The 17687-nt window shown below is 46.2% G+C and overlaps 3 protein-coding genes across 3 annotated transcripts in view; 2 read left to right on the plus strand and 1 right to left on the minus strand.

Moving 5' to 3' along the window:
- The first annotated feature begins 1487 nt into the window (after positions 1-1487).
- On the plus strand, positions 1488-7769 carry LOC141003479 (uncharacterized). The gene is made up of 13 exons (XM_073474828.1): positions 1488-1811; positions 2117-2191; positions 2430-2544; positions 2891-3021; positions 3775-4010; positions 4196-4290; positions 4431-4561; positions 4661-4887; positions 5271-5365; positions 5460-5575; positions 5689-5930; positions 6039-6130; positions 6215-7769. Exons 1-13 carry the CDS (start codon positions 1568-1570, stop codon positions 7254-7256), a joined length of 2841 nt encoding a protein of 946 aa, XP_073330929.1. The 5' UTR covers positions 1488-1567; the 3' UTR covers positions 7257-7769.
- A 1215-nt stretch (positions 7770-8984) lies between these two features.
- Positions 8985-15335, plus strand: LOC141003993 (uncharacterized). The gene is made up of 10 exons (XM_073475494.1): positions 8985-9282; positions 9638-9724; positions 9851-10001; positions 10087-10217; positions 10313-10554; positions 10795-10904; positions 11127-11257; positions 11328-11572; positions 11891-11988; positions 12645-15335. The coding sequence occupies exons 1-10, from the start codon at positions 9033-9035 to the stop codon at positions 13921-13923; spliced, it is 2724 nt and encodes a 907-aa protein (XP_073331595.1). The 5' UTR covers positions 8985-9032; the 3' UTR covers positions 13924-15335.
- Positions 12095-17687, minus strand: part of LOC141003513 (ceramide-1-phosphate transfer protein-like) — a 7420-nt gene continuing 1827 nt past the window's right edge. The window contains exons 5-7 of the mRNA XM_073474876.1: positions 17579-17687; positions 16897-17146; positions 12095-13009 (exon numbers count right to left, since the gene is read on the minus strand). The exon at positions 17579-17687 is cut by the window's right edge and continues 88 nt beyond it. Coding sequence (XP_073330977.1) covers positions 16918-17146; positions 17579-17687 — 338 coding nt within the window. The 3' untranslated portion in view covers positions 12095-13009; positions 16897-16917. The remainder of the gene's footprint in view (positions 13010-16896; positions 17147-17578) is intronic.

The following is a 17687-nucleotide window of genomic DNA, read 5'->3' on the forward strand; positions in this document are numbered from 1 at the left end:
CAGCTACACCACGTAGAAGTCCACAAATCTCGCGGCGTCTTCTCTCACACATACTACAAAGGAGAGTCATATCCCTTGATAGCAGTTAACAAACAAAGCACGTAGCTATGAACTCAAGGACTTATCATATCAATGAAAGTGTGTGTGTCATAAGAAAAAGTCCTGACACCATCATTTATGAACAAGATGGTCAAATGGCTTTGTCAATGCTCAAGACAACACTATACACAGCCATTTGAAAACTACAGTAAAAGTAACACATTTACGCACAAATTAAAGTTACACACAAATTATACCTATTAAATAGTTAAATGAATTGAAAGATTACAATAAATTCAATGGTAAATATTGCAAACTAAACTTATTATTTGCTACAGGTTTACTTGTGTTTTGCATCTCTGTTTACAGCTCATTAGGCCACGTGAATGTTCACTGTTGCTATGGCAACAAGAGACCGCTGACGTTAGCATCTGTTAGCTAGCTTAGCTAAATCATCTGAACAATAATAACCCATAATATCACAATTCGACGTATTTGAACAAAATCAACCACAGCTACCAACAGTCACAGCCCTTTAACTCTGGGCTGATGTGCTGCCACATGTTAGACTGTCAAAGTTAGAAAATAACGGCTTCAGTCCCTGAGGAGCTACGTTAGCATTAGCGGCAGCTACGTTAGCATTAGCGGCAGCTGCGTTCATCAGTATGCAGTTAGTGAGGTCGCATCACATTCAATGTAAAAACATTTTTTTACTTTGTTTTGGACGTGTCTCAAACATTCAGCCGAGCCAGCCCCAGGCTGACGTTACTGACCCTGTCTGCCTCCACTCGCTCATCATCGTCAGGTCCTCCTCCCTCGTCTCCCGGCGCAGCAGCACCTGTGGCTGCTGGCGGGTCGGTGTCACTGGTCCCGGCACCAAAAAGCCTCCACCTCCAGAGACTTCAACTGTTTTAATCGCTGTTTCTCAGCTGTTTCTTCCTCTTATCCATTTCAAGTAGCGGACACAGTTTGGAAGACGCTCACTACCACCACACACTAACGTTACTACTGGCTCAGCAGCAGCCCGGCCCGCCCATCGAGGTCCCGCCCCACCCTGGTTCGTGTCGTGATTGACAGCACTGTCAGCCCATGATTGATTGACAGTGACAAACAATAGACCAATTATATGTGTCGATGCTGGGAACACACTGACAGCCCTCTGTAGCCAATTGGCCGGAACCATGGGAGGGAATTTAGAGAAGAAGAAAAAACAAAAACACATAGTGGACCGAACCGGCCAACATTGGGTCAAAGGCCCGGTATCCCAGATGGCCAGTCCACCCCTGCTGGTACCACAGCTTCAGCCCAGGAGACTTCAGGTCCGGTCATATACATCAGCTGTAACAACGGTCACTTTGGCGCCATCTTGTGTCGATCGAAGAGAGCGTCGTTCCTCTCCCGCTGTTTCTAGCCGGACCGCATTCGTGCGTGCACCAGCGCAACATCCGCTCCAAACATTCCCGCGTATTTTTCTGCCGGTAACCAGACTTCCGTGCGGCGGTGATGCGGAGCTAGATCCTCGGAGACAATGGAGGCTGAGCGCGGGGCCGCCTCCGGCAGCATGTCCGCCTCCAGCAGCGTGTCCAAGGCCGAGATCCTGAGAGGGGTCGTGGCGGAGAAACTCACCACGGCCGCGCTGGAGATCTTCGCGGTGGTGGAGAGAACCGTGGCCGGGTACGAGGAGGAGGCGTCGGGTCTGAGGCAGGAGATCGACCGGCAGAACCGGCAGCTGGAGCTGCTGCTGCAGCCGCGGGTCAAGCTGGAGAGAATAGGTCGGTGTCGGTCCAGCGCTCTCACATAACGCACCTGATGACGAACCCGCTTTACAAAACAGTCAGTTTAAGGTTCGTCTGCTGAGGGTGCGAGCTGCAGACATGTACTGACAGAACCGAACAACTGGACCATCGCTCATCAGTTCGGCGTCCAGTCAGACTAGCTGCTCCGTTTAACACGTTGAATATAGAGCAAATAACACAAAGTACTGACTGTGTTCATGTGAAGGGTTCAGTGAGGTCCATTCTGCTGTGATCATCTCGTTTTAATTGACCCTCTCGTCTTGTTTCTGGTTCTGATCCAGATGATGAGTTTCCTGTCTGTGAGCCGGCAGCTGGAGGAGGAGGTGAAGAGGAGGAGCAGCACAAATCTGAGCCCAGTGCGTCTTTAAACCACTTCAGCTCTGTTGCTTTACACCAGACTCCATTAACAAATGTGGTGATTTTAAGAGTTGTTGAGTTAAAACAAACTTTATAACCGTTGTGAAACAAATTCTTCATTATTTGTTCCTTCTTTTAAATTCAGCAAATGTTCCACATGAACTTCTTTCTGTCTTTGTGTGAAAACACCGGGTTGATCTGCACGCAGAGACATTTCTAACAGATGAATGTGTGCAGGTGTGGAGGACGGCGAGAGCCTCGGCCCCGTCTGCTTCTCCGAGGCACAGGTGGAGGACGAAGACGAGGAGGATCAGGGACGTCTCACAGAACCAGATTATGAAGCAGCACCGAGGTTTAAAGTCACATTAATACAGTTATCGCTCACAATACGACATTTAAAACCAATGACTTGTCTGTTGGTTTAAAATTCATCACAGCAACAACATATTTGAGCTTATTAACAGTTGGCTGGATCACGGTCAGGTTAAGATGCTGATGTAAGGTTGTGAAGACACAAAATAAAAGTTATGAATGTAGAATAATCATATCGGAGCAGGTTTGACCTCCAGCCAAGTCTCAAAGATCAGTTCAGATTAAGACACAAACCTCAGAAGTATTTTGAGTCAGGACGTTTGTACTGGATTTCACGCTGTCGTTCGTCTGCTCAGGGCTGACGCCATCTTGTCCTCATGTTTCAGGTTGCTGACTCCCACAGTTCAGCCTGAGGGGAAGAAACGTGGCACACCTCGGATTCGTCAGTCACAAGACCACATCGACCTCAGGATGCGCATCCTGGACGACTCTCAGATCAAAGTGCTCTCAGTTGAAGGTACGTTTAAAGCGCCTCAGATCTCCAGTGAGGACGATTCCTGCACTGTATCCTGGTTACGATCAGGTTTCTGGGTCGTGACGCAGCAAGTGATCGTATAGTGATCGTACTCTGTAGTCTGGATCTCCTGCCACGTGTCTGTTAGCGTCCTTCAGGCTCTGTGCTTCACTGATACCACTGATGGGAGGAGATCCCGGGACAGACCCAGAACTCACTGGAGGGATTACACATCTCATCTGGACTGGGACGCCCGGTTGCTTGAGAGAGAGAGTGACATCTGGAAAACCCTGTAGACCTGCTGCCACCCGACCCGACCCGACCCGACCTGGGATAAGTGGAAGACAATGCATGGATGTATCTTGGTCTGTCCCACTGCAGATGTGAGGACAGAAGATACAAACAAACATGTTTTTAGAGAAATGAGAAGCCGCATCAGCTCAGTCAGATCAGCTTTTAATAATGCGGCTGAAAGTCTTAAATCTTGTGGAGTTTAAAGCACCGGAGCTTCTTGATGACGGACCAGAACAACACCGGGTCGAGAGAGGAGCGGACTAATGAAGTGAAGGTGGATGCACCTGACGTATATTTTCAGCCATGTGCAGTCGATGAGCTCAAAGTTTATTTCCTACATCCACAAAATGTTGTGACCAGTGGAAACAACCTCAAAATGGTGTTAATGAGCCGTGCTGGATTAAATACTGACGCAACATCTTTAAGACGTTTCTGACCTGAAAGAACTCGTCTGTGTTTCAGTGTATAAGAAGTACCCGGTGCAGGAGCTGAGGTGTCCTCGTGGCCTGCAGGAGGAGGACTTCCTGGACCTGCTGAGGTCCACCTTCCCTCAGCTGGCTGCTCAGAAACCGTTCGACGTGCTCACATCGGACAGATCGAAGAGACTCCACCCGCTCAGACTGGAGACTCTGACGCCAGAGGAGATCTACCAGAGCGTCAGGTCCACGGGGCATTCGGCCCTCTACATCCAGCTGAAGGTTTGTCGTCCTCAACATGTCTGAACCTTTTTCTCCCAGCTTCAGGGAATATTTGGTATTTTTTTGAGGAATCGCTGATGTTTTGGTTGTTTGTGGTTTCGTCCTTCTCCTCTTTTTGTTGTTTTTGCTCATTGATATTAATATTTGAATGTCGGTCATTTGAGAGTGAAGCTGCTGTGTTTCAGACACAAGAGGAGCTGAAGTCCACCGATGAAGAGTCGAATCCGTCACAGAGAAACGATGCTGCTGCTCGTTCTCCATCCAGTCCTGATCGAACCAGGTGAGACGCAACAACACAACTGTAAGAGATAAAAACTCAGTTGTTATCGGCTCCACCAGCAGAGAAACGTTAATGTCCAGACTGCAGCTGGAACGACTTCATCCTCTGGTCATTAACCTGCTTCTGATATCATCTTTCAGCATATTGTCACCCAGAGTTCAGCCTGACAGGAGGAAACCTGGCAGACCTCGGATCAGTGAGCCGCAGAATCCAGTACGTCTCAGGGTCCGAATCCTGGGGGACTCTCAGGTCGATGTGCTCACACCCTATGGTAAATTCAATCAGCCGGTAAAACTGCACCAAGACTTGAACCAGTATAACACTGAGTGTCAGCCTTGTTCATCTGCTGAATGTTGTTTTTGTGTGTCAGCGTTGCAGAAGTTTCCCCCGCGGGAGCTGAGGTGTCCTCCTGGCCTGCAGGAGCAGGACTTCCTGGACCTGCTGAGGTCCACTTTCCCTCAGCTGGCTGCTCAGAAACCTTTTGACTTCTTCACGATCGACCAAACGATGAGACTTCAGCCACTCAGAGCAGAGACATGGACGCCGGAGGAGATCCACAGGACAACTGGGCGTTCAGGTGTCTACATCCGGCTGAAGGTACTTTAACCACAGGGACAAGTTCTGATCTCTACAACAGTCTGAACTTCTGGTTTATACCATCGAAAAGTAGAAGTGGTAAAGATTGTTTAACAAAGCTTCAGCTGTAGTTCCCTAAACTACAAACACAAAAGACCCAAAAAACTAAACAGATAGATAATAAATAACCTATTTATTATCAGCCTGAGGAGTGAAGCTGCTCTGTAGTCTGGACCTCCTGCCACGTGGCAGCAGGTGAACAGACTGTGGCTGCTGTGTGTTTGTAATATTTACCTTCATACATCATTTAGTATGTTGTTTTTTCCTCACAAACATCTTCTATCAAGCATCAGTATTTGTTTTGATTTTGGAAACGTGACCTGAGAATCAAACTCTTGTTTTAGCGTCCTGACGAAGTCCAGACGGCCGAAGATCCTCAGCAGAGACGAGACGTTGCTTCAGGTTCTCCGTCCACGGATCAGCTCAGACTGAACACCAGGTAAAAACACAGAGCTGCTTCTCACTGTCGATAACGTTACACCGACTCTTCTGTTGTTAACTGGCTCCTGATCTTCATCTTTAATGTCGCCCAGAGTCGAGTCAGACAGCGAGAAGCCCGGCAGCCCTCTGATCAGTGACCCGCAGAACCACGTAGACCTCAGGATCTGCATCCTGGAGGACTCTCAGATCGATGTGCTGTCACCCAGCGGTACGTTTACCAATAAAGTTTAACTTGATAAAACGACACACTTGAATATTAAACCCCAGGTAGTTTATTCATGTGTCAGTTTTCAGTTTCAGAGTGTCCCTGTTGTGTTTCAGTGTACAAGAAGTACCCGGTGCTGGAGCTGCAGGTCCGTCACGGCCTGCAGGAGGCCGACTTCCTGGACCTGCTGAGCTCCACCTTCCCTCAGCTGGCCGCTCAGAAATCTTTTGACCTCTTCACATCCGACAGATCGAAGAGACTCCACCCGCTCAGAGTGGAGTCTCTGACGCCAGAGGAGATCTACCGGAGCGTCAGGCTGAACGGAGCAGGAAACTCCGCCCTCTACATCCGACTGAAGGTACTTTGTCTGATTTCTGGGCTTTTTACACATTGACAGGAAGTCCTTTGATGCTAAAAGTGACTTCTGAAGATGCTGATGTTTGATTTGAAAACAAAACTCTTCCAGGCTGCAGATGAAGTCTGGGAGGAGGAGCTCCATCCTGCCGATGCTGTCGAGGATTCTTCATCTACTTCTGATCAAACCTGGATGAACACGAGGTAAATCCTGTCGACGTCCAGCCTGAAAACATCCAACTGTTTATTCTCAACGTGACGTCTGTAACTCTTTGTTCTGTCCTGCAGCTCAAAGTCACAACATGAAGACATGGAGTCAGAGAACGAAGAAGATGGTGGATCGAAGTCGGCCGTCGGCCGTCTCTGGTCTCTGCTGGTTCTGTCTGAGGGCAACGGGGACGGAGCTCCAGTGAGTGATGACGACTGGAAACTAGACAAAAGTGAGAATCATGTGAGGGAGAAAGAACCGAAGAAGAGGACGATGAGGAGGAAGAAGAAGAAGAAACTACGGCTCAAACCGAAGGGATGGAGACGACGGAGGCAACAGACGCGGCCGACAGATTCTGATCCTCTGTCCTGTAAAGTCTGCCGAGCTCAGCGCAGGTCGACCAACATGTTGATCCGACACGCCTGGAGTCACGTGGACGATCCAGAGAGGCTGTGTGGAGTGTGTGGGGAGCGTTCAGAGTCTGCAGACGAGCTGAGGAATCATCTCCACGGTCACCAGAAAACACACTGCTGTGACATCTGCGGAAAGTCTTTCCTGACCGTCACCGGCCTCAGCGGACACGTCGCTCACCACAACGGACAGAAACCGCACAAATGTCAGATTTGCCACAAAGCGTTTGTTCATGCGTGGGTGCTGAAGAGTCACATGAGGACACATACGGCAGATAAGCTGCTCAAATGTGATCTTTGCCCACAATCGTATGTTTCAGAGGCCAAGTACTTACGACACAAGTTGAACCACAGAAGTGAGAAGCTGCGCCGCTGCTACACGTGCGGCAAAACCTTCAGCAGCCTGGAAATGTTGTCCAAACACCTGTCGACGCACTCGGCGGCTGAGACGGCCAGTGGAGGGACGCTCACCTGTCAAATCTGCAGCAAGACATTTAAAGTAAAGTACACGTTAAAGGTCCACATGAGGGTCCACACCGGGGAGAAACCGTTCTCCTGCTCGCTCTGCGGCAGGTCCTTCAGTTACAAACACTGTCTGAGGAGACACATGAAGACGCACGACGATGCGTCGGACGGCGGCGAGGCTGAAGCTCCCGTTCAGATTCTGTCCGACAGACTAAACGCCACTAAGAGTGTTAAACACGTGCGGTGATTTCAGACGGTCCTGTTCTGTTTGCACAAAATGTTTTGTTGTTAGATGTGTTGAATGTGTCGCAGTTTGGTTGAAGGATAGAAATCCACTGAAACGACCGAAACCAACGACGCGTCTGAGGAGATTCAGTCGCTGATGGTTTCTGGGCTGTTTGTGTGAATTAGAAACTCCAGACTTTTAGTGTCGTCGTGTTTTAAATGTTTGTCTTCAGAAGTTCATGTTACATGTCCGGTTCACACTAAATGATTTATTTTTATTGTAGGAAAAACGAACAACGTTTAAACTTCAAAGATTTTCTAAACTCAGATTTTAGACATAGTTCCTCTTTTTTTTTTTTAGCGTAATTATTTTTACTTTTGATTGAAAACATTTAACTGAAAACTGTCAGATAGTTTTGCTTTTATTGACATTTATTTCATTGGATCCGGGACTTTCACCAACAGTCAGTTTGTTCAAAAAAAAGAAGACGTTTGTGAATGTTGTTTTTAAATACAGCACTGATTCTGTTGTTCAGTCGTCTCGAGTTTTGTTTACCTGTTGTTGTTTTGAAATGTGAGATATTATTGATTACACACAGAATTAATGACGTAAACACGGAGGAAAGTAACCAAATACAACTTTATAAACAGGAACATTTACTTAAAGTATCAACAGTAAATAAACTTGTGCAGAATATTGTTATTATGAACCAGAAATAAGTTAAATTCCACCAAAAATAATCTTAATTTTAAGGAACATAAACACCCGACGATGGAGGATCACTGCTGCAGTCAGGTTGATAAACAGGAGTGAAGATAAATCCACTTTTTAATCCCAAAAGTTCAAAAATAATCTCTGAGCTCTCCTCCTGTCTGTCAGCGGCTTCGGATCAGAACCTGATGTGACTCCAGATGTTTATTCCTCCAGAAGGTCTGGATCTGATTTAAAACGTATCAGAAAAACAAAAAGTGTCATTTTGCGACAACTAATATTGATTTTGTCTGTCGTTAATCGAAAGAGTTAAAGGTATTGAAATAATAACATGTCAGCCTGATGATGACGGAGTGAAGCTCCAGAGGTAATTAATGACATTAAATACTAAGAAAACTATTATTAAAATAAAAAGACATTCATTTATTTATTAAAGGTGACAAATTGATAATTCTGCTTGAATTCCCCAAAATGAATGCAACACATTTATCACAATATCACTAACTAATCTTTGGTGTATGATGGAAGGATTTTACAGAATAACAAACTTTATTGTCTTTACACATTTAATACATTTAAATCGACTGAAGCGTGTTTTTACCAAATTATCACTCTTGTATTAATTTAATTATTTATTTATAATCCCATTTTATTTTCTAATGTATTAATTTTTAAATGTACGTATATATTTCACTTTGCATTCCCTATTTTTATTTACGTCAATATTTTCTTTTTTCATTGCATTTCTGGTTTTGGCCGCTTCAGGCCTCCGTAGCTTCACAGGTCTTTAAATAGTTTACTACAAATCTGTTTCCTTGTGTGAACCTAAATATAAAGTAGCTGGTTGTTTGGCGCCATCATCCGACTGAGATCGTAATCACAGTCTGGATGTTGAATAAATACATTTAATATAAAACCAAATAAAGAAAACACAGTTTAATGACATCGTGAACCTGCGGACGCTCGCTTTGTTTTTGTTTCTCGCCGGACGCCATTTGCAGCCGGACCGACACCCGGAAGAGCACCCGTCCGCGCAAATGTGCGAAGTTTTTCTGCAAAACATCAAATCTGCGGGGCGACGTTGAGATGTTTTACTGGAAGAGCAGCGGCGGCGGCTCGGAGGCTCTCGGCGGCCTCAGCGACATGAGCAAGGCCGAGATCCTGAGAGGAATCGTCACCGAGAAGCTGACGACGGCCGCGCAGGAGATCTTAGCGGTGGTGGAGAGGACCGTGGCCGGGTACGAGGAGGAGGCGTCGGGCTTCAGACGGGAGATCTCCCGGCAGAAGCGGCAGCTGGAGCTGCTGCTGCAGCCGCGAGTGCGACTGGAGAGAAAAGGTGAGCGAGCGGGTGAAGCCACAAACACTCTGAGGATTTGTGGAACTTCATTTAAAAAACGACTCATTTTAGGTTTGTGTGCTCGCGCACGGACCTGCTGACGTGCGATGACAGAAAGTGATCGCTCGCACACATTTACATGAGGTGACTCACTAATCGGCTTTCAAAAAGTTATTTTAAATGGAGTCATAAAGTCATAGATCACGTTTAAATCAAGGCCCTACTGTCGGTTTATTAATAATTTGACTGCATGTGATGACCGCAAACCTGCCGTGTTTGTTGTGGGGTTCTGTTTGATGTCTCTGCAGTTCACAGCTGCACTTTCTGAAATATTTATTTCATTTTTTATTAAAAGCCCGGAGCCGAGAAGCAGAAGCAGAAGAGCATGAGGTGGTGGTTCTGAGTGAGGAGGAGGAGGAGGAGCAGAACTCACAGCAGACAGGTGACACTCACTTCTCTCTAACTTTATACACAGTTACAAAACCTTCTTAAAGGTGCAGTATGTAAGATCTGGCCTCTTAGTTAACGTGTAAATAAACGTGACCCGGTGTCGACTCTCTGGGTCCAGGTGTGGAGGACAGCGACAGTCTGGGCCTCCTGTGGTACGACGACTATGACGACGAGGAGGCCGACGGTGGAGATGAAGGGCAGCGACCAGAGACGAGCTTCAGACGGAGACGAGAAGATCTGAAGGACCCGGATTATCAGATAAAACCAAGGTGACAGAACCGAGCCCGTCTCTGAGTGAAGTGAAGTCATGTGTTTTCTGTCTTTACTAACCTGCTGACGATCTTCATCCTGCAGGTTAATGTCCCCCAGAGGCCGGTCTGACAGGAGGAGGCCCGGCAGACCTCGGATCAGCGACGCACAGAACCACCTGGATCTGAGGATCTACATCCTGGAGGACTCTCAGACTGATGTGCTCTCAAAAAGAGGTGAGTTCACACTGACTCCATGGAGGCTGATGATGATGATGATGATGATGATGAGGATGAGGATGAGGATGAGGATGATCTCTGGTGTGGGTCAGTGTTTCAGAAGTGTCCGGTGCAGGAGCTGCAGGTTCCTCGTGGCCTGCAGGAGGCCGACTTCCTGGACCTGCTGAGGTCCACCTTCCCTCAGCTGGCTGCTCAGGAGCCGTTTGACTTCTTCACCTCGGACAGAACCAAGCGACTGCAGCCGCTCCGACTGAAGACGCTGACGCCAGAGGAGATCTACAGGAGCATCAGGCGCAGCGGCGCCGGGAACTCGGCCCTCTACATCCGACTGAAGGTACTTTGACTTCAAAGTGATTAATCAATAAATCTGATACTGAACTTCAGATGAACTCATGAGTAAAACAAAGGAATCAGTCGACCTCGAGTTTAAAACATCATCAGCTGTTTGTCTTTATTTACTGAAGCAGTGACGTGTCATCAACACGAGACAAAGAGTTTCTGAAGGTTTTATCACCAGCAGGTTCGATCCAGACGAGTTTCTGCTGATCTAATTAAAGTCTTGTTGTTTTTACAGACTGGAGATGCTCAGAGCAGCTCTGAAGACCTTCATCTTCCACACAGAGCAGATGATTCTCCACCCAGCGCTGCCACAACATCAGCTGATCCAACCCAAACACACAGCAGGTAACTCAGCACCGACACACGTTCAGAGTCCAACACGTTTCTATGTGAATTAGTTTCCTTGCTTTGTGCTGCAGACCAGTTTAGTGGTCGCAGTCCAAGTGAAGGTTGTGTCAGAGTCGGGATTTGAACCACCGACCTCTCAGCATTCACACTGTAAATCTTAGACTGTCCGACCTCCTGGACTCGAATCAGGTTCTGGGTCTTGTTCCGATCATCTCTCAGGTTATCGACTCCCAGAGACTCGTCTGAGAGGAGGAAGCGTGGCAGACCCCGCCTCGGCGAAGAACCGACCCACCACATCCTCAGAGTCTGCGTGCTGGAAGACTCCCAGTCCGACGTGCTGTCCAGAGACGGTGAATATAACACGTGGTTCTGTGTTGAGGCCAAAAGACGGTCCAGAACTGACGCTCTGCTCTGTTTCAGTGTTACTGAGGTCGTCCATACAGGAGCTCCGGTGTCCTCGCGGCCAGCAGGAGGTCGACTTCCTGGACCAGCTGAGGTCCACCTTCCCCCAGCTGGCAGGAGACAACAAACCTCTGGACCTGTTCAAGTCGGACCGGAGCAGGAGGCTGCAGCGGGTCCGAGTGAAGACGCTGACGCCGGACGAGATCTACAGAACCATGAAGCCCATCAGGGTCGACAAGACGCTCCTCTACATCCGACTGAAGGTGCGACCGAGGGTCCAACACGTCTCACGGCACAAACTCAAGTTCAGACCCGTCAGAACATTTCATAAATATAATAATAGATAATATTTCATGTTGTTTCCTGTAAATTAACATCAGAGACGTTTTCCTGATAGTTTTTCTCTTTATTATTAGAAATCAAATCAAATAATGTTTAATATAAATAATAATATACTTCTGATGAACTTGTCCCTGAGCTCAGTGGTTTAAGATCCATCAGGTGCTTTACTGTGTTTATTTCTGTATCTTGTGCAGAAAGTTGTTTCTTTAAAAAAGTGACGTGTGAACAAACTGTTGCAGACCGGAGAGGAAGAGGAGGATGAAGAGCTTCACCTTCAGCACAGAGACCACGAAGCTGCTGCTGTGCTGATAAAAACTGATGACGCACTCGACTCGAGGTAATTTTAAAAAGGATGTGAGTTTACACATTTTTCATTTTTCATGTTCTGAAGACGGATTGAAACTCAGATATTAATTTTTACAAAACACAAAACTAAAGAAAACTGAAGGAGACGTCTCCAAAAACATTTATTCAACAATTCAACAACATTTTGCAGCGTGGAAACAAACTTCACTGGTCGAAGTCGTAGTGAACGTCTCTGTGGTGGAAAGTAACTAAGTACATTTACTCAGCAACTTCCACAACAGGCCTGAGACGCTTGTTGTTGCTCTGGTGATTTATTTTCTCATGACCGGAGAACTGGTGGGAAAACGTTTTCCTCAATTTGTTTCCGTCTGTGAAAACTCGTTAGTCTTAAGTTTATCCTGCAAAACTTTTTTCCACCAGTTCTCTTAATAATCACAGAGAGAAAACACTTTAAATGGATCATCAGAAGAAAATAAGTCCTCACGTGTCCCCTCAGGGCTTCTGTCCTGACATCAGCTGTTTTACTTCCACTGCAGCTCGTTTAACACTAAAACTCACAAACCTTGTTTCAGTCACACAGTTGAGGTTTCACGTTGTGTGTTCTGTGATTCAGATGAAGAAAAACATTAATCAGTTTCATGATTCAACATAGAGACAAACATTAATTTTCCATGTTGTCCCTCACAGTCCTCTCAGAGACGACGTCCTCGCCAGCAGCTCCACATCCCAACGACAGGACGTGGAGACGGAGGAAGCCGAGGACGAAGACGCTGCTCGGAGCCGCGTTGACTCCAGCGACGACGATGACAAAGACGAGGCGCTGGACGAAGACGACGACTGGAAACCGGATCCTGCGCTGCTGTCGGCGAGGATGAAGAGGAAGCGAGGAGCCAAGATGTCCGCCGTGGAGGGGAAGGTGATCGTGAGCAATAAGACGCCGTGTAGAGTCTGCGGCGTGTCCTACAGGATTCTGGGTAGTCTGATCAAACACGCCTGGAGTCACGTGGAGGAGCCGCAGTGTGTCTGTGGAGTGTGTGGGCAGCGGTTTGAATCTGTGGACGAGTTAAAGGGACACATCAGAAACTATCAGAAGACTCATGACTGCTCGTACTGCGGGAAGTCTTTCCTCACCATCACCGGCCTCCACAGCCACACCACGCTGCACACGGGAAACAGGCCGTTCACCTGCGACGTCTGCAACAAAACCTTCGCCTACCTGTCCAGCCTGAGCGTTCACCGCTGGGTCCACGTGGCCGAGAAACCGCACAAGTGTGAGTTCTGCCCGAAGGCGTTCGGCCTGAAGGCTCAGCTCAGAGCCCACAGGAAGGTGCACACGGGTCGAGACAAGTACCACTGCAACGTCTGCGGGAAGTGTTTGTACGACCTGCGCTCGCTGACCCGACACAAGACCACTCACTCGGGGGAGAGGCGCTACGGCTGCGAGATCTGCGGGAAGCGCTTCAAACTTCCCGGCACGTTGAAGTCGCACGAGAAGATCCACACGGCGAGAGACCGGCCGTACCTCTGCGACATCTGCTGCAAGACGTTCCTGTCAAACTGCGGCCTGACGGCGCACATGAAGACGCACAGCGGCGAGCGGCCGTTCATCTGCATCATCTGCAGCAAAGGCTTCATATCCAACGGCGAGCTGAAGGCGCACATGCGCGTGCACACCGGCGAGGCGCCGTACGGCTGCTCCGAGTGCGGCCGCTACTTCAAACGCAAGACGCACCTGAACAACCACGTGAGGAGCCACCTGGGCATCAAACTGTTCGTGTGCGGCGTCTGCGGGAAGGCGTGTTCTCGGCAGGAACACCTGACGGTCCACATGAGGACGCACAACGGAGAGAGACCGTACCAGTGCTCGGTCTGCGACAAAGCCTTCACTCAGAGCCACTGTCTGAAAACACACATGAAGAGCCACCAGGGGGAGGACGAGCCGTTCCTGAACGCACCCTCGTCCTGAACGCACCCTCGTCCTGAACGCACCCTCGTCCTGAACTACGTCTGTTGGCCGGTTCTGACTGGGAGGTGAGACGAGGTGGATCTGATGGATCTGAAACTCTTTTCTTTCATCTCACGACAGCTGATTTAAATCAGTTTTACCGTTTTAGGAAATTTTTTTTTATCAAGAAAACATTTGAGAACTTTGATCTTTGGTTGAAGAAAAAAATATTTCTGTAGAAAAAAGTTTGGTTCTGGTTCCAAAAAATGTCAAAAATGTTTTGATAGAAAAAGAAACAAAACCATCTTTAAGAAACAGTTACCTGATGACTGAAATGCCAAATTTGAAGTTGAATAATCGTTTGTTCGAGACCAGATTCACGATATTCTCCTGATAATCGTCAAGTTTAAAACACTTAACGGCACTTAAACATACTGGAATCACTTTAAAGTTCAACAGTGTTGAGAAACAAATATTTAATTGCACCTCAGAGAGGAAACGTTTGTTCTGGTGAAAAACAATCAAACTAATCTGCGATTAAAATCTCAGATTGTCTCTTTACTACGGAGGCCCTGAAGGGACAAGTGAGGACATTTTCTGTCTGAACTTGTTTTCTCTCCGGTGAAAAAATGTTTTGCAGGAAAAGATTCTTAAATTAGCTTCATGTTTTTTATTCCATCTGTGAAAAAAAAGAGAATTTTATTTTTCATTTTTAGGAAAAAACAAAATTTCCTAAGTTCCTTAATTTTATCAATCTGCGAAAAACAAGTGAAAGATTTTTTTGTGTGTGATCGAGCAGAAGAGTTTTGTTTTTTAGGTCGAGTTTATTTCTAGATCTGTGAAAATGGAAATAAAATAAAATATAAAATTCAGGAGAAAACCTAAATTATTAGGTTAAAGATTTTATTTTATCTGTTTGTTTTTATGTGTGAAAGTTTTCGACTGTTGGATCTCAATCACAAACTGTTACAGAACTCACAATTTGTTCTGAGCAACAAAAAGTTAGTTTGTTTTTGAAATACTCATTTTGACCACAAGAGGCTGAAGTTCACAAATACTTCCTGTTTTAATTAGAAGCAGTAAGACACATTTCTCCTGAATGTTTTTTTCACAGATGGGTTAAAAACAAATTGAGTTATAAAGACAAAACTTATAAAGATCCTACAAAACTTGTTTTCCACCAGGTCTCAAGTGTTTGTCTTTAAATCTTAAAGCCGACTTGTTGAGTTGAAAAAAAATCAGTCTATTAACAGAAAATAATAAAGAAAAGTTTTAATAATTGATTATTTGTTGCTATAAAATAGAAATAAAAAAGTATTTGATTACTTCAATTTAGATCATTTATTTTGGGTTTGTTGCCAAAATTGAGGTTCAATAACGACACAACTTTATAAAAAGTCCTAATTTTTATAGATAATGAAAGAAAAAAAGTGCTGAAACGATTGATTAGTTCAAACTTTGATCTGAACAACATGTTTAAGATTTAAACAAAATGACAGAAATCTTCTGTTGAAGCCTTAAAAACAAACACGAGTTTAACGAGACGCGGTGACGGATCCAGTGAGCAGAATTAAATCTCTCGTTAAATATCTGGACTGTGGTTTCTGTCAGAACTCTGCACATTATCGACGAGTGGAGTCGTCCTTCATGTCGTATTTACTGCTTGGATGTGAACTGGTGGTTGTGAAGAGTCGAGCTGAAACTGTACAGCCATGCGTTTCTTACATTTTTACTTGATTTCTTACAGTGTTGATTCCACTCGTTGGTTTTCTTTGCTCGTTTCACTGTTGCCATAGAAGCAGGAACAGATGTTTAAAACTGTGTACGCACAACCACAGACACATGCAGGCGGAGGTTTCTACAGGTTCATAAAGCGCTGGGTTCTCCGGGTGGTGTTTTATACATCTGAGTCGTTGTGGAGACATTTGCATCAGGATGATCGATGATTAATCTTTAGAGCTCGTGTTGAAATACTTCTAAGTTTATAAATGAGCCTCAGTGACATTTAACTGAACTCACAGCAAGACGTGAGGCTAAAACGCGTCACCGGCGGTGTGACGTCGTGTTTTTCTCGCGGTTGAGTTGCAGCGTCTTTCCATTAATAACATCAAGTCTCTCGTGCAGCCTGGCTCCACTAGTTCACCGCGCTGCATTACCAGACACGCTGTTCCTTTTGTGTGTACACATCCTTTATTCATCTGGCCCCAGCTGTGTTTTTAATGTTGCGTTCAGGACAAGTGGGAAATGGAACATTTTCTCAAAGTAGTTTGGATTTAATCAATCTTTAAAGGAACAATTCACCCAAAAAACCACTAAACATTCTCCGAAACAACTGAAGCAGCGAGGGACTTGTTTTAATCCAAGTCTCCAGAAGGCCTGAGATCACAAACTGATCTGAAAAGACGGAGGAGCTTCTGTGCTCATCCTCGAGCCGACAACAGCCAATGAATGATTGTTTTAAAACGTAAAGAACAGTTTAAAAATGTATAAAATGGCTCCTCACAGCTCGTCGGCTGTAAAAGTCTCATGAAGCCCTGAGATCCCTTTTTTAAGCATAAACCATCACTGGTTAGCGTTAGCAGGTTGGTTAGCATCCTGTCTGAGGGTGTAAACTGTGCTAACGCTTTCAGCTTAGCAGCTAAAGCGATCACAGCCAATGAGCTGTTTGGAGCCATTTTATGATCTTTTTGATGTGACATGAGAAATCTTCCAAATCCCAGGTGTTCCTGAATGCAGCATGTGGTGCCTTAAAGTGCATGATTTCGTTAACATGTATTCTTCAAATATTAACAACAAATATGTGTTTTACATTCTGACTTCTGCAGCTAAATGAAGAGCTTAACGTACGTTACTGTAACTAATGTGAGTCTGCTTGTTTGCTGTAAACGTGACCAAAATAAACATTCTGTGAGAAAAACAAACAGGTGTTGTTGTTGTTGTTGTTGTTGTGTTTGTGGTTCGTTGAACAGAACAACAGGAAGTGTTTATACGTACGTTCAGTGTTGAGGTGCGTCGTCAGGGCAGCTCCAGCATGTCGTGTTCGGCCAGGATCCTCTGAGTTTGTGTGTGGACGAGCGTCAGGGCTCGGATGATGACGCGCAGGACGGGCGCGGCCTCCCGCTGGTTCTGCACGCACACCAGCTGCAGGAAGTAGCGTCTGTCCGGGAGAGCGAGGAAGACGAACTCTGCGGCCTGACGGAGCAGCCAGGGGTGGTGGGGCGCCAACGCCACCTTGTAGGCGTCTCTGAGGGAAGAACATGAAAGTGATTCTGTGATGTGATGCAATCGATCCTGATAAAGTTTTATGTTGTCGTATCGCACGTCCTCTAGAAAATATAATGTAGTTTAATTTACAGGTGCAACAACCAGACGAGGACGACTTCAGGCTAATCCAGAAAATAAAAACATGTAGCCTCAATCTGTTAGCATGATAGCAAAACCTAAGACCTGTTAGCCCCAGTATCATGATCTGGGACCCGTTAGCTTTAGCTTCAGTCTGTTAGCATGACATCATTTATGTGGGCATGAAGTGCACAAGAACTTTTACAAGGTTTTTTTATTTCAAGTGAAAACATGTCGAAGCTACTTAGAGACTGTTTCCAGTCAACTCATGGAGCTAACGTTAGCCTTACAGTGTGACCGGTCCTTGAACGCACCGCGGTCTCTCAGTATTTACCTGCTCAGCTCTCCAGGTGTTTTGTATCGTCCGTCTGCGTCCGGTCCTTCAGCCAAACCCTCCAACATCAGCTTCAACCACAGCAGAGATCGATGCAGCCGCAGCAGCG

Source organism: Pagrus major, chromosome 10 (genome assembly GCF_040436345.1).
Source record: "Pagrus major chromosome 10, Pma_NU_1.0".
NCBI classification, from domain to species: domain Eukaryota; kingdom Metazoa; phylum Chordata; class Actinopteri; order Spariformes; family Sparidae; genus Pagrus; species Pagrus major.